A 27,723-nucleotide genomic window follows, 5' to 3' on the forward strand; every position below is an offset into this window, starting at 1 on the left:
CTGCTGGTAATAGTCTTCAGTCCCTCCCTGTGTTTGCCTCTCCATTGGGTTGCTTGAGTGTCTTCAAAACGTAGCTGGCTTCTCCCAGAAGTTTGGGATCCAAGAGCAAGAGCAAGCAGAAAGCAAAAATATCTTTTATGTCAGTCTTAGAAATGACATGATAACACTACCACCATATTCTATTAGAAAACTAGTCACTAATTCCAGTGCACACTCAAAAGAAGGAAAATTATACTCCACCTTTTAAAAGCAGAGTTTATATACACCTTTAGTACCATTGTACTCTTATACAGATAAGGAAATTGATGTATATAGAGGACAAACAGCTTGTTTGTGGCCACACAGTCTCAAACATGAAAGGGTTCTATTTCTTGCTTCTGTAAAATTCTGATTGGTGAGTTCTTCTCCAAGAAGTAACTCAAAGACCCAGTATCCTTCCATTTAATGTCTCCACCATCTTCAATATATAGCTTCCAAGGCTAACCTTTTTCCCCACTTCAAGCTCCAGAAAAGAATATAGAGACTCAAACATGGAGAGTATGCAGTGATCAGTCTTAAGAGTGATCGAACATGTTTTTTGTCTACATTCCACTGGCTCGAACTCAATCACAGCACAAATTCCTTCAAGGAACTTGCAGTGTGTGATCTAGCTGGAAAGAGGAACTGAGTCTGATAACACACTCATGGGTTCTGCCACACACAAGTCCCATGCTAATGCCAGTAGCTGCTAGATGTGACAATACGCATATGTGTGTGTTAGTAGGGAAAGGTGACAGATGAAGGAGCAGGTGCTTCCACAAATAGAATTTTTGTGGCTTTTTAGGTTTAAATGAGAGAACCACAATGCCTTCAACATTGCTTGCATGCTTTTTGGTTGGTCTATTGATTATTCACTTACTTGATTAGAACCACCACTAGATACACATATTCATTCCATTATACCTCTAAAAATAAATTTTTAGGTCTCACTAGCTCACAACTTGTAGTAACAGATGAAACATCATTGTGGATACAAGATTCAATTGGACCTTTATTTCAGAACTATCTAGGCAACAGATACAATCTCACACTCCCTGTATGGAACAACTATGTCTATGGCTAAAGAATATGAATCTATACTGATGTTCCTTGTTCGGGAGTTAAGCACCCCTGAAAGTCTCCTGGGTATCTCTTAGATTCCTTAGGGGTAGTGGGATCTGATGTACACTGAGCACTAACTATGTGCCTACTCCAGTTCTCCAACATCTTATCAAGACAACTGGCAACTGATGATAGGTAAGAGGTCTCAGGAGAACTGATGGACCATGCTTAGCATGGAAGGTATTCTAGACCCTGGGAGTGTTGACACTGTGCTAGGTGTAAGGCAGTATTTGGACCCTGGCTCTTATAAATATTTCATGAATGTGTGTGCTTTATTCTCATGCTTTACCACTAATGGTAGATTATGATTATAATGTTCAGGAAAAATGTACTGGCTTCCTCTTCCCTTATGACAGGAGACCATGTCTCTATTCATTGATGGTAGTCTAAGTCATGAAACTTGCTTTGACCTCATAGTAGCTGAAATATACTGCCCTACTCCTTGACCTTGAACTTGGCCATGTAACTTGTTTTTTCCACTAGGATATTAGTGCATATGTTGTGTGCAGAAGCTCCAAATGTATATGGAATTTTAGGGTGGTTTGTTTGCACATTTTATGTGCCAACAGTCATATTTCTTTTGTCTCAAAACCAGTCCCTTTGGCTGAACCAGGAAGTTAGATAAAAATTCATCTATTCCAGTATTTTTATAATTCTTGTGTCCTCTTTAGAAACTCCAAGACCAAGTCACCCAAAATGAAACCAGGACTGGAATTCAGTTTAGAACACAAATCGAGTATCTTGGCATATTTAACTAATAGCAGCCTGCTAGTGTTACTCATGAGTCACTTTGTAGAATTTCTTTAAAAGACATTGAGAAATAAAAACCTCAAAAGAAGATTTCTCTATCATCTTAAAAATTCAATCTTAACATTTCCTTTCAGAGAGAAGTGATATAAAGTTTTCTCTATTCAATTAGGTTCTCAAGAATCACAGATCTTTCACATAAGTTAACTCACCCAACAAAGAGTAGTATATTTGCTGGCAAATATTTTACAAAGAGGGCATTTGTTTCAGAAATAAACATTTAATTTGGATGAATTTTAATAGCCACCGTGCTTGATTCTGATGAAAATGTTTACTAGTAACATCTCTGCTTTGGAACCATTTGTCTCTATTATTTTGACAGAAACAAAATTTGGTTGGTTGTTATTTGGGATGCGAAATGGTTTTGTAAGCATTTCAGCTTGATGCCCAGGCAGGCAGTCACAATAATTCTTCCCCAAATAATTGGGAACCACCATTTTTCTATTCATTACTTCAATAAGAAAAGTTTAACCAGTGAAAAGATTTGCAAAACACTGCACCATAAAAATCCTGAAATAAATTGTAACAAAAGTTAATACACTCTAAATATTTTTGCAAACGTTTGGGTAATCTTTTCTTTCTATAAATACTTGTCTACATAATAAAGGAAATGAAAAGTCAAAAAAGAAAAGTATGTTGTCTCATTTAGAGTTAGGAACAGTAAATATTATTGAATTCAACAGAACTTTGTTTTGTGCTTTATGCGTTCCACATAAGGTAGAGAAGTAGAGTGGAATTTCATGCCAACATATTAAGCAACATAAAAGTGACTTATGTAATTAAATCATTTTTTAATCATCAAGATTGAAAATAAGAGAAAACAACTTCTGAAGAAGTCCAGGGTCAATCAGCTAAATAAACGAAACTCATTCCGTCAACTAGCATTGATTGGATTTTAGCAAGATGAAATTGACTTTGCTCCAACTCCACCCACTTCACAAACTAATTAAAAAAGCACATCAGCAACATCTTCAATCAGCTAAGGAAGATAAGTGTGCTTCAAAGCAATCAACTACAAAACTCTGTCAAGAATAGCAATCGATCCTCAAAGAACTTAGGAGAGCTTTCTGAAAGTTATTCACATCACTCAGAAGAACAAAAACTCAGAGCCATGTGCTTGTAATTTGGGGAGACCTTTTTGGACAATGTGGTTGAGTTATAAGAGAATCACACAGCAGCAGGACATATATTAGCATCCCCACTTCGCTCAACTCCGTCCACCTAAATTCCATCAGGAAAGAGTCATAACAATGCTTGGATCAGAAGGGCTTGAAGGGTCATTGAGCAAATCATTTAAAATGTCTAAAAATGTACAAGCTCTTACAGTCCTTAAATGGAAGAGGATTATTAGATTACCTTTTGCAAGGAACCCTGGCCATGGATCAGTAAAAAGACCTTGCCTTGTGTGTGTCTCATCCTCTTTACCATCCAAACACCACAGAACATTTTGTTCATTTTTAAATAGAGGAATGAATACAAGAAGCACTTTGAATTCACTTAAGGCAAAAGGCTTTTTTTCTTCTTCTAAGTGTTTTCATACTCAAAGTCCTGGAAATCTAATTTCTTAATGAACCGTACATAACAATTTAAGGTTCTCTTCTATTGACAATCCTAGGTAAAAGATTCAAGAAAAATCTGAAAATAGAAATTTCATTACCTTAACTCTTGGATGAAAAAGTAGAAGAGGGAAAAAGTGGGGAGTGAGAGAGAGAGAGAGAGCGTGCGAGAGAGAGCGAGAATGATCCAGGAAACTACCCTTATGTTTATGGTGTCACATGTTTAGTTCAACCTAATTGACAATCAATGTTAGACCCTCTGTCTGTGTGTCTTGTCTGTCTCTCTCTCTCTCCCCCCAATGTCTTTATTTTTATTATTTCTAGTCACTCTTTAATTAGAATTATGATTACGTCATATGTGTGAAAATATTTTTAAATATTTCAAGAAATAGCAAACTTCTATGAGATCAGTGATTGTGGGGATACATATTGTGGGGATACATGACTCAGTGATTGTGGGGATACATATTGAGATAATTAGGAAACTCAGGTAACAGGAGACATTCTACAAGCTTCAGAACAAGAGTCATATATCAGCAAGATTATAACTGCTATACAAGTTTCAGTAAATACTAGTCCTATCTACTAAACAGCAGTGCTGCCATTTTTTCAGTGTCTGGGCATCAACTTCTTTGCATTGAGAAACTCATACCTAGAAATTGATAAACTTAAAGTGATCACTGTATTTTAGGGCTTTAAGATATTAGAGATAAAGAACTCAAAGTCCTGGTTTTAGACTATGGAGTCCCCAGTGACTGTCTCACAATCACAAAGCTCTTGGTAGTATAGTTCAGTCTAGATCTAGTATCCCCTAAACTGTGCAATAGTTTTTTTTTTGTTTGTTTGTTTGTTTTTTTACAACATCAAGCAGAAATCGCCTATTACACTAAGTAGGTTTTCTATCACATTAGTCTGCAGCTGGGAAAAAAATCAATTTCCAGCCATCAACCAGAGAATTAAAAGTCTTACTTAAGATGTGAGATGTTACTAGCATGAAAACACAAATTTCCTTTCCATTTCACTCCTCAATCAAGACATTTGGGCAGATAACAATAATGATAGGCAACTTATCGCAAAAGAACTCCTGAAACAAATGGAAAGCAATACTTTCACAGGTCTGTTTTGTGGAACTGCCACAGGAAATCAACCCGTGAACCATGTTCCTCTCAGTTCTGATTCACTCTGTCAAGAGCATAAAGATGTTACAGGAAGAACATCATCTTTGGTGGCAGACGGATGGCGCAAATCTCAGCACAGCCATTTTTCAAGAAGTTAAAACTTGGGCAAGTGCTGGGTCTATTTAATTCTTGGTTTTACAGCTCTAGCTGTAAAACAGGAGTAATAAATAATACTTGCAGCCTGGTTGTTGTGCCAATTAAATAAGAAATTTGTGTATAAGTGATAACTCACCAGCCTCACCTACCTGTGGTTATAAAATAGTTCCTTTTTCTTTTCTCGTTCAATTATTAACTGAACTCTTTTGAGCCAATTCCTGACACAGCCCCCTCAACATTTTCTGAGTCTTTTCCCTATCCTGCCTCCACTGCAGTTGAGAACAGATCTTTCAGATTCTTTCCCTCGGGTTTTCTTGATGCTGATGACAACCCCATGATAAAACTGCTCTTTAGAGCAGCTGCTTTTCACTGCAAATCCCATTGTTTCTCCCTAGTCAAATTTCATGAACTTATTGTTCATGCAAATTTTCCACATCACAATTGGGAAAGGATTAGGGAGGGTGAAATTTATCTTAAGTGAGGTTTAGGGATGCAGGGAATAACTCAGAACAGCTGCCATCCCACATGCCCAATTTTACCTTAGATTTCCTTATGAAACCAACACCCAGTCTACCTCCAAATCTGCCTCCTTGGTCAGGGCCCACTAATTCTCACCTCTGCAATGCTCCTATGCTTATAGTCCAGAACCCATTTCAGTTCCCAACTTTACATCATAGAAAAGAAGTCCTCCCCACTAATCCAAAAGCCAACTCACATCCAACTCTAGAACTCCTTCTTCCAAGATGCTTGAGAGTGATTAACCTTCTGTCTAGGGGAAACTGTCCATCCATCCTGTGTGGTCTGGCTTGATGACTCATACAGGGCATTCCTATGCGGTAAGGTAGGGATTTTCTTTGTATTACTCACTCCCCCCCTTTTATTTTACTAGACCCTGTGTGTGTATGTGTGTGTGTGTGTGTGTGTGTTATAGAGTCTTACCAGTGAGATAAGGTCTAGGCAGGAGATACCATTCATCCCTTCAAACAGTGTGGTAATTGTAGCTCTATTTACAATAATCAAGTTATGGAAACAACCTAAATGCTCAACAACAGATAAGTGGATTGAGAAGATGTAGTAGATACACACAATGGAATACTACTCAGCCATTAAAACAGATAAAATTTGTGACAACATGGATAGAACTGGAAGGGATTATGCTCAGTGAAATAAGTCAGAAAGAGAAAGACAAATACCATAAATACTCATATGTTAAAAATAATGAAATGCAGCAAAGGGACAGACAAAACTAAAGCAAAACAAATTCTAGAAATCTGATTCTAGAATTGAGGCTACCAAAGAGGGAGGGTAGGTTGTGGCAAGCAAAGGAAGAGAGGCCTAGTGGGCTATGGTGGAGGACTGTTGGTGTTTTGTTGGGAGGGATGGTGTGTTAACATATATTTGAAGATGGTGAACTTATACCCCTACATCAAATCCAGTATTATAAATCAAAGTTACCTCATTAAAAATTAATACCATTTTAAAAAGAAATGCAAAAATAAAGAAAATCAATAAGGGTCTGCATTGCTAAAGTCATTAACAATGTAAGCTCAGGTAATATGTGAGAAGCCACCCAGTTCAGAGTAACAGGATGACAAGACCTGACTCAGGGTGTTGCTGGGTGTACAGACATTCACTAGGTGGGTATAAGGAGAGCAAGTATCACACATAAAACTGAGGTGCCAGGAAGGCACAGAGCAGTTTCTCTATGATCCAGGCAGAGCCCTGGAGCCCTCGGTGGCATTTTCAGGCTTTTATTGAGCTTTTACCAGGTATGCGGCAGGCAGGGGTGCTGGGGGTGCTGGGAGGCTGGCAGGCTTTGCTCCTTCTGGATTCTCTGGCATTTTCATCCTTCCCCTCGCTCTCTCTGCTCTATTCTGGTTCCTTCTCTGCTGGGTCCCCATGAGCAGTCCTTATATGCCCCGTCTCAGGCCAGGTGTGCCCACCTACGCATGCCCACACCCACTCCAGGTGCCCGCCAGCGGGCATGCATGTAGGACCGTAGTAGGGCTCCATCATTTATGCTAATGGGGAGAGGATGGAAAAGGCTGATACTTTTTCACTTACCCTACAAAACTCCAAGGCATAAAAATGTTTTGGTGCATTTGAAAAAATGTAAGTCTATTTGAACCTTGGAAAAATGACACTGGTACTCTAACTCGGATTCTTCCTGTGTGGATTAGAATTAATAAAAATGCCTTTTTAGTAGAGGCAAGGCAGCTGCTTTGAGCTCAAGTAAAGGACTCCTCCGCACCATTCTTGGTGCTTGCCATAGGCTCCATGGATATGCTTTTCATAATAACATCCAAAAATATGGGTCAAATGGACTTAAACAATAAAGGTAACTTCTGGGCTTTTGATATGAAAAGCTCTGGAGTAAGCCAACTCTCAGCATGGCTCAATCTGTGAGTGGAAAGCTGGTAAATGTTTAACAACCAGCTCTTGGGTGGAGACATTGGAGGAGCAGGAAAAGAAAGAGGAGGAAATGGCAAAGGAGGGAAAAAAGAGGCTGCCCTGGTTTCTAGTGTTTGCAGATTTCCCAGGTGTAAATCCTCCCACAGTGGACAATTGCAGGCTACCTACGCGAAGTTCACCAGCTGACAAGAGTCCTGGAAATTTAACAATCAGCTCTGGAGAGCTGGGTGGTTCTAGGGGCTGCAGTGCTCACTGGGTTCCGCTCTGTTTCTTTTCTTTTCTTTTTTTTTTTTTAATAGATCTGTTTTTTTTTTTTTAAGATTTTATTTATTTACTTATACAAGCACTGGGTACAGTCAGAAGCGCGGGAGGGTGAGAGAATTCACCAGAGCCAGAGCAGGGAGCAGAGCAGGCAGAAGGCCCAATGTACACTGCTGAGGGGAGCAGTGGGCAGCAGGGGAGGTCTGCGCACCATGTGGGACCCTTCTCCGGTGGCCGGGGAGCAGCTGGGGATCGAACCGGTGCTGCAGAGGCTGTGGGCAGCTTCGCCACCCAGCACTCAACCGCTGCGCCACCAGGGAGGCCCAGGTTCTGCTCTGTTTCTTTGAGATTCTCTTCCTGACGAGTGTTAACCTTCAACCTGAACATAACTTTTCCATGGTCCTGGCATGGCTGCCAGAAGAATTGGTACCTTTTGTTCATGTGGGGACTGGGTAGGATTCTAGAAAGAGTGCTTTCAGCACCATGGAAAAGAAGTCATCACTTTCACTCTAATTGGACCGCCTCTGAAACAGTCATTTTGTCTAAGGTTTATTCAGGTTCTGCTACAACAGGGTCATGATGGTGGGGACATGGGTCATTCCTGATGAAATGACATAGAGAGGACATGGTCCTCAACTAACTCCATTATGTGCTATAAGGAAAGGAACACAAGCAAAGTGAATGTTGGGTGAGATACAAGCATATGCCCGAGACACGGTCTGGGAGTTGATAACATGACGAGGAAGATGCTAAGACCATGGGTGGGGAAGGTCACTGGAAAATTCGTCTTCCAACATCAGATGTCAATTCATGTTTAAAAAGCAACTACTGGGCCTCCCCTGGTTGGTAGCGGTTGAGCGCTGGGCTGCGAGGCTGCCCTCAGCCTCTGCAATGCCAGTTCGTTCCCCAGCCATTGGCGAGGGCCTCACAAAAAATAAATAAATAAATAAATAAATAAATAAATAAATAAATAAATAAATAAATAAATAAATAAATAAATAAATAAATAAATAAATAAAAAGCAACCACTGGCATTGTGGCTGACTCCTTCAGGGGAAGATGGGTATTATGTGAGCTCAGGTTTAACTTCAAGTGTTTTATCAACAACCAGTACCTAACTTACAAGAGGCAATTTTATAAGGATTCTTTTCATTTTACAAATGAGAATTTGTTTTGATTCTCTAAGTTCCTGGTCATTTTGAGGAGGGGAAAAAAAATGAACTCAATTAAACCTTAACTGAATGGTAAATGAGGTGGTGATTCTTTCATGTCATCTACAAAATAATGCATAAGCATGAAGAACCTGCAGGGCAATTAGTCCTCTGAGATATTCTAATATTTCAGTAATTCACAGGAATAAATTCTGAGCAATTTAAAGAATAAGACCTCTAATAATTGCAATGTTTTCTTGCCCATATTAAAAAAAAAATGTGCATGCATGTCTTGCTGCCTTTTTCTATCAAGTATTTCTTGAACTTCTTTGCAACTTTTCAGCCCCTCACATTTGCCTCTGGCTGATTTTAAATTATGCTAATTGGAAGAGGGAAAAATGCTGGTAATGGAATAAAATGGAATGCTATTTCTTATAGCATCTGGCGCAATCTGAGCCATTAAAAAGTGCATCTTATGGAATAGGGATCTGAATAAGCAATGCCAGTCTGATTACAAACAACATGGGTCTCATTAGAATACGTCAATCTGATTGCTAGGTAGTGATACACTGTAGATTACTGGGCCATAATTGCCTCTTACATATTATGTGTATAATATATAGTTTCTCTGGATGCATGTTAAAGCCACTTTCTCTCATGGCTATCTTTTCCAACTCTACACAAAGCAATGTCTATGTTCTACTAAGTTGATTTTAACTGGGTCCTTAGGTCCTAATTCTATTTTCTTCTAAGTATTCATCAAGTTTTCTGCAGCAGTGCTGTAAACAAAGAATTATGTCCAGGGCGATTGCCAGAAACAAGATATGTCAGGGGTCTATTACCCATTCGACTAGGAGCAGTCAGTGGCTCAAGGCACTTCCTCCAAAGGAAAAGGGTAAAATAACTGAGGCCAAAGACCTCCATATTGCTACAAGTCTTAATTACGTTGTTGATTTAAGTGGATCATGCATTTTTTCATTGTCAAAATCCATTTGATTCCTTACTATGACCCGAAGAATTCAGATATCTTAGTGCAGGTCGTGATGTTGGCTCACACTGTTCTGTTTATGAATTCAACCCCCACCTTGTCATGGGCTCTGAAATCAAGAACTGACTTTCATAGTTTCCAAGTCAGGCTCCCCACCTGCCATGCACCATCCCCAGACAGTATTGCAGCTACTGGCCCTCTAATAGACAAAAGGCAAGTCCCCAAGCAGTGGCAAACCTAGAGAAGAACATGGAATATGCCTTGCACTTGAGGAGGGGCGTTGTGGTTAGGAGACAGGAATTTGAGCTAAAAGTTGTGCAACAGGAGGAGCATCTACTCACCTCTCTCTCCTCCTATTTTCTCATCTGAAACCCCAACGATTACATGTTCCAAATGTGTTCCAAAGAACTTTCACTCCATGGGGATTTTATCAGGGTTTCATTTTCAGATATATTTAAAAATGCTAGAGTCTTTAATATCCCAATGTATTTTATGGATCTCCAGGTGGAGATCAATCTTATTTGGCCATAGAACCCTTCCCCTCCCAATCTACCAGCCACTGAACATCTAATCAGCCTGTTTTGTTACCTAAGTTCTTAACCACTCTCCATGGTTTTACATTTGCATGGCATTCCTCATTCACGTGGTCAAACAGGCACAGGTACCTATCATGGTTTCTGCTCCTTTCCATTAAGTTTATCACACTAAATTTTCACAAGATCCTGACAAGCTAGGGAACAGTTACTCCATTTTAAGGGTGAGCAAACTGAGTTCCAGGGAGGTTAAGGGATTTGCCCAAGGTCACATAGGCAGTGAGCAGCCCAGGCAGGATTCATTTTAAGTTTCTGTCCTTTTTAATTACATCAGCTCAGCCTCTATTTAACTGTATTTTTCTCTTGTCTTTGGACCCTTTTTTTTTTTTTTGTTTCTATTTGCTTAATGACTAGTCTCTCTGTCACAGACTGTCATCAAAGGGAAGAATGGCTTTTGAGAAGTGCTGTATGTGGCTTTTATACCTGCCACATGAAAATGGCAATTAAAGAAAATCACTACTTACTCCCCACTGTTTATCAGATGGTGGTACCTAAGTTATGATAGTGATGATTAGTTATAATAGATTACATGCTACTTTTAGTGAGAAGTAGACTTTGAAAATTAATTCTCACAAAACATAGAATGTATGATAAATATCAGGCTTAAGTTATAGTTTGCTTCACTACAGCTTCCCCAAAATAATAAACCTAGCAAATAAGTAAAAAATAATCCACCTGGAAATGGAACAAGGAAGCAGCCTTTAAGGAAGTATCCACTAACATATTGACCTGTTCATGATGGCATGTAGCCTCATCTTCAGTCTGAAATGTACCCGCCTCACAAATTATCTACTCAGGTAGGATGAAAAACTTGATCTATGATATGTGTGGATGGTATAGAGGTTACCAGAACATTGCTAGAGTCTAGCTGCTTGTGTTTAAATCCCAAACTCCAGCACTTATGAGGGGGGTGGTTGTGGACTAGTTGTCTAGCCAATCTATGCCTTAGTGTCTTTGTCCATAAAATGGGCACAAAAGTATTTCTATCATAGGCTGCTATGAGTATTTAAATAACTATAGTGCTTAGTACACATCTAGCTGTAATTAAGTGTTCAAAAATATTTAAAGGAATGAAAAACCATGCCTGGGCTTCCGGTCCAATTCAATTCTTAGGATATCTCATAAAAGATTTCAAGGTCTTACCCACTGGGCAAATGTCAAGGAGCTATGGTTGTGGGGTTCTGTGCATCCTAGTTGTATCTGTATTCAGAGGAAAAATAGTTTCAAATCTCTTTCCTGGGGTTAGGGTTTGTTCTATGTGCCTACCCTTCTCCCAACTATGAGAGACTGAGTGACTAAGGCAATTTAAATTTAAATTTCAAAAGGCAGGTGATTTTTGTGTAAACATTTGGCTAGAATATATGGAGAGTTCTAGCTGAAAAAAATTAAAAAGACAAGGTGAGAATGCAAGTAGAGCAAGTCTAAGAATTACTCAAGCTCCTTTGTGTCTTTGGGAAATGATCATAGGCTGCCTTTGTGGAGGGTCAAACAAAGCTTGCAGATGCATTGGATTTTACCTGACCTCCCCTAGGAACATGCTGTTCCTCTGCACAGATGGTCCTTGACCTTTGGCAGTTTGACTTGCAAAATTTTCAGCTTACAATGGGTTTATCAGAACACAATTTCATAAATCAAGGAAAATCTGTGTTTGTGGTAGAGACTAGCAAGGTGTTCAACAGTTTTCACTCTTCTTCCTCCAAAAGAGCTGCATTTCATTCCAGCCTCTAACTAGTTAGGGTTAGGCTGTATAGTTGGATTTTGACCCATGAGATAAGGGGAGAAGCATAAGCTCTTCTCAAGCTATTCATGAAGACTTCAACACGATTGTGCACATTCTCATCCCCTTGGGGGTGGGCATGGGCATCTCACAGGAAGGAAAGAACTTGGTCTGCCTGGAATGTTGCCAAATCTAGACCACCTGGTACTTCACCATTTTGTGATATGAGCTAGAAATAAACCTTTACTGTGCTGAACACTCAGAATATGGGTTGACTTATTGTAGAGATGAGTTTTCATTATTGCAAGTTATACAAAATTCCATGTTACATTACACTGAAATCAATCTGATATCATTGTTCAGATTATATGGAGCAATTTTGGGATCACTCTATGAGCAAATTCTAAAAAAGGTAGGGAAAAATGTTCCTGGTGATGTAATGAAGTGATGATTAATTTTGTGTTGACCAGACTGGCCATGAGTTGCCCAAATTCATTCTTTCTGGGTGCATCCATGAGGGTGCTTCTGGATGAGATTAGCATGTGAATCAATAAACTCAGCAAATGTGGGTGGCATCAATATAATCTGTTGAGACCCTGAATAGCACAGCAAACTGGGATGGAGGGATTTTTTTCCTTTTCCCTGCCTCCCAGTTGAGCTGGGAGACTCATCTCCTGCCTTCCAAGTGGGATTTATGCCACTGGCTGGGCTGGCCTCTCAGAACATTGAACTTGGATTGAATAACACCACTGGCTTCCCTTAGTCTCCAGCTTGCAGATTTTGGGACCTCTCAGCCTCCATAATTGTGTGAGCCAATTTTTCATATCTCCTATTGATTGTGTTTCTCTGGAGAATCCTGGCAAATACAGTTGACTTTCTATCTTGCTAAACAAGGGGGGAAGAAAAGGCCAGAGTTAGTCTTTTTCAGATCACAAATGCTGTCCATTATCCTACACAATAATGAAGCTAATCCTAGAGAGATGCTTTAGAAAGAAATAATACCAAATAACTAAATGTAACAGATGGTTTTCACTTCAAAGTCTGTATTTTAAAGTGTCCTGGTGATGTGAAGTACAGAGTACGTATGCCCTGGGTCCTTTAATTAATTAATTAGGTCTTGAGTCTGATTTTCAATTAGCAGGGATTTAATCAATATATATAGTTTACTTACTAAAACTTTCCCCATCAAAACATACATATGCGTACAATCATTAATATTTGCACTGTTTTAGGGACACTCCTGGACCCCTGGGAGCACCAATGCACCCTCAGGGATCCAAGGGTCACAGATTAGAAGCCTGTTCTAAGGTGCTGAGAATGGGTAGCAGGTCAGTTGGATCAGCGAAAATGTTAGGATTCAGAAACCTGGTATGTTAAGGAAGACAGCTTAAATCTCTAAAAGTTTCCATATGAGAATAGCTGGGAATAGCTACTATTTGTTGACATGTGGCTAGCTGCTAGACACTGGGCTAACATGATGTAGGGAGCTTAAAAAGGCTCTTAGCATTGTCATTGCCATTTTCCAAGTTAAAAAAAAATGGGCACAGGGATTTATGAGACATGCCATAGATTGTACCAGCAGTAAGTGGTGGAGTCAGGATTCCAGCCAGGTTCATGGTCTTAGTAACAATGGGATACATGATCTCACAGAATCTAAGTCAGATTTGCTAATGTGTGTTCTCAAAGGCAAGGATCATCCAGAAGTCAATGCTTTTGATCCTCTAAATAAGTGTGCTCAAATAGAATGTTTCATTTTGTATTATTTAATCAAATGACAACTAACAACTCATTAACTGAAAAACACCATACATATGGTAAAAATTCGTGAACAGAAACAACTAGATTCAAGTTTCATATACAGCAACTACTTTATTATTTTCAAATGCAAACTCTTTGCATTTAGTTTGCTATTTTACAATTTTACAAACTAGGTATAAAAGACCATAAATAAATGACATAAGTTATGTGTACCTAAAGTTCATGAAGGGAAGAAAAATACCTTGACAAATTAAAACAAAATAGAAAATCTATGTCTAACTCAAGAGATCATTCAAATTTTGGAACATGTATAAACCAAGCAATGTTCTGTTAATTTCTTTTTCAGTATGAACTAAATTATAATATGCCTTATACATTCTAATTTTAACCACAGTCTTTGCATATTCCAACATACTTGGAGTGATACAAAAAATAAATGCACTCTTCAGTGTGTATCAATGCTTGATGTTGTTTGGAGAATGTTAAATAAGTGAAAATATTGCTTCTAGAACTTTCCTTTACTGGTCAGAATTTAAGTTTCTTCAGACAAAGGTTGAGGCTATAAGCGTGTATGGATTAATACACGTGCCCTTCACAGATCAAAGACAAGTCATCTCAAAACACACACACCAGCCATGTGGCGAGCACGACCTGTCTTAAAAATAATGTTTTTAAACACACCAGAACATTTCATTCATAAGATTGTTAAAAATAATTTGGGGCCAGCAGACACATGGTGAAGCTACTTGGTTTGGAACAGCTGAATGCTCCCTTAGGAAGATCTGAGCACGAAGCAGCCTCTCGGCTCAGCAGGCCACACTCACTCGTGGGGCTCCATGCAGCCCCGGAAGCCGGCGGCCTGCCCTGACCTCTGGAGAAAGGTGATCCACTCAGAGGTTCACCGTCACTTCTTCATACACATTTGTTCAGGCATCAATGCATAGGCACATCCCTTTAAAAATATATTAAAGTCCCCAAAAAGGGGTGAATTAACTTTGTCACTCTGGCATAGTTCTAAGAATACAATGCCATACACCCTGTCAGAATGTAATAAATATTTACTGAATTTTTCTACTGAATTCAACAACATAGTGTTCAGAATCTTTTTTTTCCCCATTGTTCCCTGATTTGATGTCATAGCTTATATAAATGGCCACAGTGGCAGCAACCATTCCTTAGAATAATCAAGGCAGCCACTCCGATTATGAAAAATGGCAGTATGTTGGCTGGAGTTTGGTATACCTACCCTCTCAAAACTGAATTTTCACACATCAGACCTCAGATTCTAGAAGGCGGATGCAACGTGCTCAAGGTCGTACACTCTAGAAGGGCCCAAGGAGTTAACTTCATATTAATAACTGTAGGACATTCCGCATGAACTGGGAACCTGAAATCGCTTGAGGCCATTTAATCCCAACTATGCCAACCTCAAGAGTCACTGGCATGTATTTTTCTGTGACATTGGGAGACAAAGTATTAATCCAGGACACAGCACCACAAAGCTGACACACATGTCTATGTTCATCTCTGGAAGTTTATGAATTGCATATATTTGTTCGCATTCAACAAGTCCATTTATGCAGGAAAACAAAGGCTACTTGTATTCCATTTGGAGTTACCAGACACATTCCATCCCCCCCACCCCCTCCATCAAGGAACTGGTGATCCAGATGAGGAGTTCCATGGGAATTTGTGATTTGGATGATGGGCTGTCACCTGAATGGGTTCATATTCTAAAATTACTTCACCACTAAGGTGAAAATGCCTCTGTTCAAAGCTGTAGGATTACTCGTTAAGGTTAGTGTGGCAGCTACAAATACACTTCTAGATACAAGACGTGGAACGTTTCGGGGTTGCCTTACCAAGGGGACGGGCACGGTCTCCAGGCCCACTAGCTCATGCGACTCTTCACCTCAGAACTGGCAGGAAACCAGAACCCTCAGGTGCAGCATTCCACAACATTCACAGGCAGTTCTAAGCAGGAGGTTATCCACACACGCACACACAGACGCACGCGTGTACACACACACTCACACCTATATACACACATCAAAAGAGATAGTCAGCTCATATTTAGTCTAGGAAAAAAATATATTTATATCACTGCAATGGCACACCCTGGGTAAAATGTTACTTCAGCAATGCATATCATAGGCAGCTCATGGGAACTGGCTTTGTTTGGTGGGTGGCACCTGACCTGGCGTCCATAGTAAAACCTGTAGCCTTTGGGCACCTGCTGCCACACCAATGCAGCAGTGACGTACAGGAAGGAGATATGGAAATACAGATAAATAAAACCACAAGGAGTTTGGGAACAAGGGCTCTGCAGAGCTGGTGCTTCGAGACAGTACATTCCTCAGTGCAACTGGAGAACAGAGGCTGAAGCGTGAGCGTTCGCTATTTCTTTCACTGGGAAAGGGGTCTGAAAGTCACACATGGACTCTTTTCAGGTCTGAGGGTTGCTTCATCAGTGTCTTTGCTCCAGAACTGGCATAGCAGAAGCAGAAGAAACACATCTCGAAGACGTGCGGAGGGTGTGTTCAGTATTCTTCTGTGGGCTTTGTCATCAACAGGAAGGGCTGTGAGGTCAAGAGAGCAGAATCGACTCCCTGCAGAGAAAAGAATAAGGCTTTAGACAAAACATCGGTCTAAATGGGCCACCTCAGAGGTTATTCACCTCAGAAACTGGTCTGGCTTAGGGAGAAATAGTTCAGGAAGATGGTGGATTATTAGTATCCTCCTCTGAGAAATGACAACTATAGTAACAAAAAAAGTGTTAATTATAACAACTCTGAGAAAGTTACTATTCTCATCCTTATGATACGGACGAGGACACTGAAGTATCAAGCGGCTAAGCAATGTGTTCAAGGTCATGCATTCAGCAGAAGCAAGTCTGCCATGTTGCTTTTACCACTATGGCAACAGCCTCTCTTAAAATGAAAATTCTGACTTGCAGTGGTGGTTGAGGTTGTGCAAGATGAAGGGCTTAGAGTTGGTGAAAGGACGTCAAAGGTAAATTGTACCACAAAGTCCTTGATTCTAACCTCCACTCATTTCAAAGAGGGAAATTGTATATTTGGGGAACAAATCTGGAAATATCACAGCCATCAACACTCAACAGTGAGGAATGAAAAAGAAAAGCCACTGTTAATGAAGGGAAGTTTGTAATAGTAAAGGATTCACAGGTTATCTGAAGGTAACAGGAAGGATGCCAGGGCAGGGGCACAGTGAGAGGCATGGTCGGGCAAGGAGGGAGGCTGGGGGGGGCACAAGCCCCCCAATAGCACAGCAAAAACTAATCAACCACATTTGCCCATGAGCCTGGGAATCCATGAAGCGGGCATGATGCCATGGAATCAACATGATGCTCTCACTGGTCAAGTAACTAAGCCAAAGAAGCAATTTTTTTTTTTCATTTTCGACAACTGACCCTCACAGTGGCCTGTCTGACTATCCATAGTTCCCCCTACACTAGCTGCATTTGGCAATTGGCATTGAGTGTAGAGCAGGGCTGAGACCAAAATGCACCTTGGCTTGTGTGCATGCAGGCGTTTTTATTGCATGAAGGAGATAGATAAAATTTAATTTATTTGAGGCAAATGACCACTATTTAAACTTATAAATAAATCCACTTTTGTCTATTTGGAGACACAGAAATAAAGTTTTCCTTAAGATTACTCAGAAATGACTGTGTAAGCAATTTAAAATTGTAAACGTAAGGGTGTAACCACGAGCGTCTTCAAGAAGCCACTTGTCAACATCACTCATTTTGACAATCACGGAAAAATAAAAGGGATTAGATGGACATATTTTTGCAACTACATCTTCCCTGGGGATCAGGAAGTCCAACAGATACAGAGATTTCATCAGGCAGGTGTGTGCTTATATGAAATAAGTACATGAATGTGACCTGGAGACCCCAAGGGAATACAACCAGCATCACGTGGAGGATACACAAACTTTATTGAAGGTGATTTTCCTAGGCTGCTAGAGATTCTACTCCTTGAGAGGTGTCTCAAAAATACATTTGTCCCCTTTCATTCTGTCAACCCCCTTCTTCATTAATTCCCTAAATAACTGCATATATATGTGTATATATATATGTGTGTGTGTGTGTGCATATATGTATATGTATATGTATATGTATATGTATATGTATATGTATATGTATATGTATATGTATATGTATATGTATATGTAATATCATGTGGGAATTTGGGGACTTAGTACATATGTGAAAATGACTGTATACTTGAGGAGAGGTATAGACCTGTGGAGGCTGTTGATACTAAAAAGAGTAGAGAAATAGAAAATCCGTTGCTCCTTTGAATTCAGGCAGCACCTTTACATTAGGGCCTGGTCAACAACCAGAAAAAAAGTATGTGGGGAGCCATGTGGGGTTCAGGGGACAAAGTATGGCTCCTTGAGTCAGCCATGAAGGCATCAGAGAGTCTCCACCAGCTGGGCTCTCCTGGGTCATGAAGTCTTATTTGTACATTTCACTCTTTCCTCTTACACGGTAACAATTTCAGGAGTGAGTGCATTGGTCTCCTGCCTTTTATGGATCCACCTTCATCCCCAAACCCACAAACATCCATTTAAAGTGAGGAGGCTTCATCGGCTTGGCTTCCTACCACTGAACTTCACTTCACCTCACTCAGGCATGTTGCAATAAACCATTTGGGTTCACAAGTGAGAGATGGGTGAGTAAGACTTGGGAAACCTTGAGGGAAGAGTATACCTTTCTTCTGGGAAGCTCAGTGTGTTCTGCAGAAGAGATTTCATACCCTAATACAACAATGCCATGCCTTAGGAGAGGTGCCATTCAAGTGTCATTATCTGTAATTTACAGGTGGAGGGATTGAGTTACAAAGAACCATGGAGTGAATTTCTCAGTGTCAACATTGCAGTTGGGTTTAGAGTCCATAGCTGACTGGATGGGTGCCAGAGTCTGGCCCCACACCCTGGAAGGGATGTGACTTTCTATTGTCCTCACATTTCTCCTCTAGTCACAGAAATTTATGGAGGCAGGGAGTTAACACGTTTGCTGCTATTTGGTATTCGAAACTCGAAAGTCCTTTTCTTGACCATTCCATTGCATGTACTTTATCTTACGTTTGTGTTAAAATTAAATTCTGAAGACACTCAAACTTGTTATGAAATAAGATTTCATAGTCCACCTTTCATAGGGTCCTTGCTGGACTATCTCACATACAGATACCTGCTGAGCAGTACAGACATGACTCCAGCACAGTAAACAGCATTAACCAGTTGGGATATCTTAGAATTGTCACTTTCTCTCTTTTGAAATGTTTTTGTGTTGAGTATGTTCAATGCTTAGGAAAATGCCTCAGGTTTTAAGTTGTTGACTATAGGAAAGCAATACTTTTAATTATTCAGAGTACATTCTGTCACAATATACAAAGTATTGCCATACTGATACTTTATTTGGACTGTGGAGATTAAAAACAAAGTATTCCTTGGCTTTGCTGAAAATATGGACATATTTTAAAAAGCCAGCCCCCCCCCAAAAAAAAAAACCCACACCACATTTCTCCACTTTTAACACAAATATACAAATTCCCCAGACTTGAGCAAAAGAGGTGATAAAACAAAAATGGTTGCAGTAGCTTAAAAACCAAATTTCACATTCTTTCTGAGCAGAAAAGCTTTTACAACTAATGCTGCAAAAAGGTTTTTACTAACTGTCATGATTTGACAGCATCAAATTTAACATTCTCTATAGGAAATAGCTTTTAGGATAAAACCAAGGGGGCTAAAAAGGTCACTAAAATCAGCCAAGCTTTTGTTGCAAGGGGATAAAAATGAAATTGTTTAAAAAGTTAAAATTTGTCCAGTCACAAAATTTCGGCCATTTATTTCTAGGAATAAACAAAGGCATTTCATTCATTAGTTTCAAGAAGAAAATTCCAGAATTAAAATGAAGCATCTAAGGTTAATGGGGATTGAAAAGCTTGTTTTTGCTGCAGGTCACTTTCTGATCACAAGGAAGTCAGGGTGAGGGCCATGCCTCACCATTGACATCGAGATAAACCCCCCCTCCCCAGCTGACCCTGTTTGATAGGTACAGGGGCTACTAGAGCAGGCCAGAACTTTCCCACTGGTTACTGAGACCACGGGGAAAGAACTTCCAGTGCTTCTCAATGGAAGAAGTGTCTCCAATGGTGAGGCACCTGCAAGCTCCAAGGTTAGAAGTTACCACCTGGCACTGAGGAGGTGCTCAGTAAGTGTTTGTGACTTGACTGAGTGGCACAATCAGGAATGGTCTCAGTGCTCTCTTCCCAAACCTGACCTCAGATGGTTCCTAATTCCCTCCTCTTGGGAGAAGAGCACAGACGCCATACTGTTTTCAGCCACCTGTCCCTCCATCAAGAGAGGACTGAAATCTTGAAAGAACCAGACTACCTGACAGGTGAGAAAGACTATTCCTGAGCAGTGTATCACGTAATATCAAGTTAAAAAAAAAGTTCTTAATGAAGAAAGACCCATAGTGGATTCTCTTGACTTACCATGTCGATTTGGTTTTGTTTCTTCAAAGGAGGAAAGTATGAAAGTTCCCTATTCAAGATTGTCACAGTCCACTATCCATCAGGTAGTTAGGGTAAGTTTGTAGAGTCTCCAAGTAAGACATTCTATGGCACAGCCAGGCCCAAAGAAGCAGACCGCGTCTGTCCAGTGAGGGGTTGGTGCTCGAGTTGGGTACTAGTAGTATTAGTGTGGTTTGCTCCACTTTCCTTTCCTTTCCAGCCCCTAATGTCTTCCTGATCCACCAGGCGGCCCTGAAGGAACAACACTGATGAGCTAGGTGGCCCCACCTTGGTCTCCCCCATGGTATGAACCAAGCCTTAAAAGCTACAACGGAGTCCTTCAAAAATGTTCCTGGACACAGTCTTCATTCCAGTGAAAGAAGGTTGATGGTTAGTTTATGCCACAAATCAAAGAGTATGGTTGTAATTCCAAATGGAGAGATGCTCCAAGGACATCTCAGCGAAGCCCAGTGTCCGGCAGCAAGAACGGCATCAACGCCAAGGTGGTGTTCTAGTCCTATAGGTACACGTATTTTACACACGGGTGATGGGTGGAAGTACTTCTGAGAAACAATTTGTTCCAGGTCGAATTCCAATGACACTTGTCATTTCTGTAAGCCCCACGGGTTCAGCAATCTGTACACCAAGCCACGCTGCAGATTTTTTTTTTCCTTTAATTTCAGAGGGCGAAGACGAAGTAAAAAAAGTGCAGTTCTTCAATTAAAGTGCATGGATGAGGTAAACTAATTTCAAGAGTTTTGAGTTTATTCAGTACTGGCTCAGACAGGAACCATCCTGCCGTGTATCTGCTGCATTTGGGTTCTCATTGCCTGGACATTGCTCAAAATCTTATTCTGGTGTGTGACGGCCGTGATGCCAATTCTTGCCAGGTCACTGCAGGTTGGGAGTGAGAACAGAGGGAGAGAACAGTTATGGGGCTGAGCCTCTCTTTTCTGGGCTTCATGCAGACACACATTTGAATCAGCCACAATTAATACGGCACAACAGGCAGGTGTATTAAAATGTTTCATTAAGCAATTTAATGCAACAATGTAGGTGCTTTATAGAGGCTGTGTAAAATTATACTCAATCAAAATGAAAGGCATTCCGTGTTTTTTTTTTATTTTAATGAGTAGGATGATTATGCAGCTCAAAGCAAAAAATAAAAGGAAAATACTATTAAATCTAGATTTACCCTTTCGTGTTACATCGCTGAGTACTTACTCCTGGTTCATGTGCACCACAGCCTCTAGCGTGGTATAACCAGCAGCCGTGAAGTTATCCTTATACCGGTCCATTTTAATGGCCTGGAGCCAATCACCCACTGATACCACGGCAGAGAATTCAGGCGAGCTTGGATCCAGCAAGGCAGTGTTAGGTCTGAAAATGGAATGGGAAAGTGTAGACAGATAAGAACTACTGTTGAGAGAGCAAGACTCAAGTCAGATTGCCTGGGACACACAGGGGGAGCTGTAACAGCAAGAGCAGGCGTTGGCTGAAAACCCATCATTAAATATTATCACATCGTGTTTTTTGCCCCTAATTTCACAAAGCTGCTAAGGCAGATGTCAATCCCCCTATTTGTTCTAATTCCATTGCCCGCATTTGCTTTATGTGGACCTCTCAGGGCACAAATGATCACAGTGGGTCTTTTGAACATCCTAGCCTGGGGTAAAGATTGGGGTGCCCTAGTAGCTGGAACCTGTTCAGACTTTGCAGAAAGAGTCCCATCCCTGCCAGCACTGAATATTGCAGACTTTACTCCGGCAACTATGGAAACCCTAGTGAAGTATGAGTGAGCCCGTAATCTGCCAGACTTGATGGAAGCAGAGAAAACAGCAAGAGTTCAAGTCCTGCATGCTTCTAGCCAGGTCTGCAGGCAGGCTCAGTGCATTCAAACAAACTTGGGACAGCAGGGAGTTAATCCCCTCTTTAATCAGCCCATGTCTGACCAGCACGTGTGCCAAGACCGGCAGGAAGAATGGCTACTTTGATCAGTGTTTGGACTGTGGAATGTGCTTCTCATATTCCCTTGCTGGCGCGCCTAAATAATCATTTCAACAAATTCTAAGCACTTCTTATTAACTTATTTATTAGTTTATGCATTTCTTAGGCCAGGTGTTTTATATTAGGTCACCGTTAAGCCCAATTCTAATTCAAGGCAGGAATTCTGTCATTCTACGCATACTGATATATAATAAATCATCTATTTATGGAAAGCATTTATTAAAGAATGATGCTCATTGTCATTATCAATGATGCTCATTGTCATTATCTACTCCAGAAGCAGAAGGTAAACCTTCAGGGCACATTTTTTATCACCTCGGTTGTAACTACTTGTATAGCAACATTGCTAGAAACTGAAGTTATATTCTCCTGAGCAATTTTTCCCTCTTAAAATTTAAAGAATGGGGTTGATCTTAACACGTTGACCCAATTTTCATCCTGAGACTATGATACTTGAAAATAAACATTTCAATTAGATTTATATCATCACTAGTAAACTTTCACCCAAAGAAACCTTTTCTGGTAAAAACAAAATACAGTCAATGTAATGGCTCAATTAGTATTCCATATAGCAGAATTAATCCAATTTCTTTTTTTTTTCATTTAACCTAAATTAGTCTGATTTAATTTCATCCTTTTTATGTTAATATTTTAACCAAAACTTGTTTTATCAAATAATTTTGTGTCTGGATAATAACTTGATTTTGTGACCTCTTTCTATGTCCATTATTTCAAATAATGCAATTTCTGAGTAAAATTCTGCAGAATTTTGTAGCAAGAATAATCAAGATTTAATTATTTACCCATTGTTAACAACAACTATCACCATCTAGAATTGTAAATACTAGTTGATGGTAGAGATTTACCAGTAATCCTTATTATTAGACAAATACCAATCAGTTGCATTTACCTCTATCTGTAAGCCAAAAGCATTAATAGGGTGTCACGTAGCACCTAGGTAGCTGACAAGGTCAAAACGACCTTTGGATGAAAATATCCTCAACTCAATTCCAATTAACTCTAAGGGTCATTCTTCAAGCTTGCTCTGGATGTCTCTGTATTCTTGATGGAACACCATGACATGTCCCTAATTTTGTGCTGAGTTGCATACCATGTTATACTACATCCCATTATCAGTAAGCAGTAATAAGCATCAAAGCTACTTAAGCACCAGCAGTGAGAAAAATTCAGAATTGAAAAATGTGTATCCAATAACTCAATTTGTTCTGCAGGTCGGTGCAAAGTACACATTATGCAATAGTAGCTGCTGAGCAGCTTTCTAACAGGGAAAGCACCAAGTACCAAAGAACTGGCCTTGGGGAACTTCAGAGTTGATTTGGAAATGGATATGTAAAAACTGGAGGAGGTTTACCTTGGAATAGAAAGAAGCCAGCTACACCTAGAAAGGGGGCTTTAAGAGTCATCTATTTTCACCCTCTTGGAAAACAGAATAACAATAAAGAGCCCCAAAATGTTAGCTGAATTTTTAAGGTCATATAGCTACCAAGTAGCAGGAGTAAGATGTGAATTCAGCCTATTGAGGTTTCAGGAGAGTTTGACCATCAAATTCTCTGTTGAGTGGTGAATGTTAAGGTTCTGCAAATCTTTGCTATGTACTCTATATTCTTTTTCATATATTGGAACAAGTATATTCCTTCTTCAGTGACCTGTAGGCTAAGTTGCAGGAGAAAGAACGGAATGGTATTGCTCAAGATGGGAAGGGCATGGATATCATGGGAAAATGTCTTCCTAATTTTAACTCAGAGTCACGATAAAAGAAAAAAGCCTTTGAGCAGCTCTGCTTTCGAGATGAGTAGATCTCATGCAGGTCTGATTCAGCTAGCCTTATTGTACCTGTCTTTTTAAATAATTTCAGAAGGGGCTGGTATCTAGGGATCCTGAAACTTACACCCAGTGTCTATGTAGAAAAGTTCCTATTGAAGTCTAGGGCTTGCCGTATCTCTGTCTTCCTTTTGGACTGATACGTTTCTTCATTTTGCCCTTTCAAACGAAATAACTACCTCTTTTACAAGTGGTTCTGTGCCTTTGGTTTAAAAACCCTTCTCAAACATTCATCTGCACTTGATCAGTTTCCATCTTGGCCCTGTTTCCTTCTACTCTTGAAAGACTTGAAAGAAAATAGAAACTTTAAGAGCTGAAACCAAATGAATCTCTTAATACAATTAACACTTTATAAGTCACCTTTCCCTTTTAAAAGATAGCCTTTAGTAACCTGAATATCTCACAAAAGTGCATTTCATCCCTTTTCTTAACAATCAAGTCCAGCATCATAAAACATGTTTTTGGCTATTTCTTTCTGTCCCCAACCAGTTTCTTTTCATAGTACTACACAGAACCCAATCTTGGGCTTTTCAAAGTGGCAAATACGACTACCATAAATACTCTGCTAATTGAGAAAGAAGCCACCCAAGTTGTAGAGAGCTATGATGTGGCCTCTGACTAAAAGGCAGGAATTAAAGTGAGCTCCGCTTGCCTGCCATCTCCAATACAGCCTTTCATCCATCACTATTAAGCAAGCATGGCTGACCTGGAGCTCTCGGTCCCCGTTCTCTTCAAGCTGTTGGGGTTGCGGATGAGTTTGTCCAACATGTTGACAATCTGCCCAAATTTAGGCCTGTCACTTCTCTCCTTCTGCCAGCAGTCTAGCATCAGCTGGTGGAGTGCAATGGGGCAGTCCATTGGCGGGGGTAGCCGATAGCCTTCCTCGATGGCTTTAATCACCTATCGAAGAAAACAGAAAGGTATGTGAAGCTGCCAGGCAAGCTGTTGCTAGAGGTTTGCCCCCACAGGCTGCATGTTCCCTGTACGCTAAGCTGCCAGCAGGCTGGAGCATGGGAACTCCTCCAACCCCTGCAGAGACGCCAGAGCTGGACCTCAGTTTCGCTGGCAGCAGGGAAGGGGAGCCAGGTGTTGCTCTGAGGTGTTGTCAGATGGCAGGCTCTGCCAGTCTGAGCCTGCAACTGAAGATGTGTCAATCTTCATGGTGGCGAGAACCCAATTAGGTCAGCAACCTGGTGCTGGTGTGGTCTCAGAGATCACACAGTCGTGATCTTCCATGTTCTGCTATTTAGCATCAGCGAACATTCTTAGTGAAAGAAACCCAATCCTAGTGCTCAAGACCTTCCTTAGGAAGCAGGTAACAGCTGCTTCTGAGCTGGAAGCCACTTGACAGCATTGCAATTCCCCTTTTTCTGACAACTGTGGACACTTTGACCAAGTGTCTTCTTGGTCAGCAGTGGAGCTCACCTCCAGACCTCTCAATCCAGTGACACTGCCTGTCTCTGAAAAAGCACCTGCTTGGCCTCTCAGGATACCTAGCCATTTATACTTTTGAAGAACAAAATAAATGAATATAGCAACTTTTAATCTTTTGCTTGGTCTCGGTTGGCTGTTAATTAACCCTGCTCAAAGATTTAAATAAACAGACTTAAAACATTATTAGTAAAAAAATTTAGTAAATATTTTAGGTATTTATATTTCAAAGGGGCCACTTATACATCTAAGAAAGAAGTTCCAATGATAGATAATAAATGCTGTATTGTCCAGAAGTTTCCCTGCTTAATAAAACATAAGTAACTCATTTGCTTGTCTTTCTCCTAATTCTAATTTTTAAAACCTATTTTCACAGGTATTACAATACTTTTATTCTTGGATTTTCTCTAAATCCCTCTTCTTCAAGTGTGAATCCTATAATGTAATATGGGAGGACATGCCAAATGTAAAAAGGAGAATGACCTCATCATTTCTTGACATTCAAGTTTTGTTTATGGGTATCTATGAGATTCTGGAGATGCTTTTGTTTGGGGATTTTTAAAAGTTTCTTCTTTAATATCAGTTCCTTTTCCCTTTCTTAACCAAATGGTAATTGCTGGGGAGATAGCCAGTGACTGCAGTAACCTCCAGCCAGGTGGATTCACTTACTGATCAACAGTTGACCTTCAAAAAGCAAATAGGTGAATTGGGTCTAGTTTTCACGTACCAGAATGACTCGTCCTTTTGACCAGCTACTGTCTACTGTCTCTCCATCATCTCGTGATCTATTTAATCCTCTGATCATTTTGTTCTCATGTATCTCTGCCACTGTTCTATTGTATTAGTATTATCTAACCCTTCTATAGGACACTTCTCTATGCTCTCTTACTGAGCATTTTTCTATTTCTTTCTGACAATTTTACTGGGTCAGTTTGATCCCTTCTTTTGTCTTTCCAGGTACATGGTGTTGACTCTAGACTTGCTGAAAAATTTTACATAGAGTTGATGAAAATGCGAGCAAAACTGGGCTGATGCCAGGGTAACACAATTTGTTATCATCCCTCAGGCGGCTTAATACTTTTTCCTTAGTTTCCTACCCAATGCCAGCTTGGAAGGAGCCTTGTGGGCTAACAAAGCATATTTTTTCAGTTTATTGATCAATGTTTGGGGGAGGGGGGGAGGCGAGCATTAAAACAAACAAAAACTTGTTAAGTTTGACATATTTTCAACAGTTACTTTAACTCCATTCACCATATGCCAAATTGATGCTATTCGTGAAATTCTCCAGTTACATTTCTATTGATTCCTGTCCTACAGAGCCCAGCACAGAGACAAACGCTCATGAACTATAGATCAATATTATTTGTGGGGGAGAAATGCCTTCAGATACTTTCTCATAGATAAAGCCAGGCGACTGAAAGTTTAAGACAACAAAAATTATCTTCGAGTAATATAGAAACTGTCAAAATTATGTCTGAAAATACTTAAGGCAGGAAAACTGACATCTTTATTTTACTCTTACAACACTTGGCCACGAGTCTTAACTGAAATAAAGAAAAATCTAAGTATGTAAGAATTAAATAAGTAAATGCATGTACTCCTTGCTTATTTACTTTGCTTGTCATTGTCCATCTGAGTGTCTCTAACCTGAAACCAAATGTGGCTGCAAGAAGTTACGTGAAGTTGTCTACACAGTGTAGTTACACCCAACAACAGATCACACCTCTTTCACTTTACAACCTTCTTCCAGGCTGTAATTATCTATCAATTATGTCTTTCCTCCCATCGGCTGTGAACCTTCCTTTATAATTTACAGTTACTGCAATGGCAATACTACCTTTCCTCCTAATATGATTAGAGAATTCTTTTTGGTCCACTAGACATGGAGTATAGAAGCTTCTCTATGGCTCTCAACATTCTTTTATTAATAAAACAACCAGCATCCTAATTCTTAAAGGTGCCTGGTTCTTCATCATCAAGGCATCAGCAAGGTCTCTTCACAACTTCTTGCTGTTTCAAGCCAGATGATCAAATAAGTCTACATCAGAAAAAAAATTTTAAAGAAAATGTTTTCTGAAAAATAATTTTTACTGATAAACTGGAGATCCTGCATTTGTAAACACTATGCTAATATTCTAGTTCACATATTAAATTAAAAAATTAGGACAGCCCAAGTGGCCATTTGATTTTGATCTGAGTTCTAATCCTTCTAAAACTAACTAAAATCTTTCCAAAATT

General features: G+C 40.0%; 1 protein-coding gene across 1 annotated transcript in view; it reads right to left on the reverse strand.

The window, feature by feature from the left end:
- Positions 1-20,984: 20,984 nt before the first annotated feature.
- EPHA4 (EPH receptor A4) overlaps positions 20,985-27,723 on the reverse strand; it is a gene marked incomplete at both ends in the record, with an annotated part of 141,904 nt that continues 135,165 nt past the window's right edge. The window contains 3 exons of the mRNA XM_084250467.1: positions 20,985-21,099; positions 21,430-21,585; positions 24,761-24,954. Of these exons, the coding sequence (XP_084106593.1) occupies positions 20,985-21,099; positions 21,430-21,585; positions 24,761-24,954 (465 nt within the window). The remainder of the gene's footprint in view (positions 21,100-21,429; positions 21,586-24,760; positions 24,955-27,723) is intronic.

The sequence above is a fragment of the Talpa europaea genome (assembly GCF_964194135.1).
Source record: "Talpa europaea genome assembly, chromosome: 1".
In the NCBI taxonomy this organism is placed as follows: Eukaryota; Metazoa; Chordata; class Mammalia; order Eulipotyphla; family Talpidae; genus Talpa; species Talpa europaea.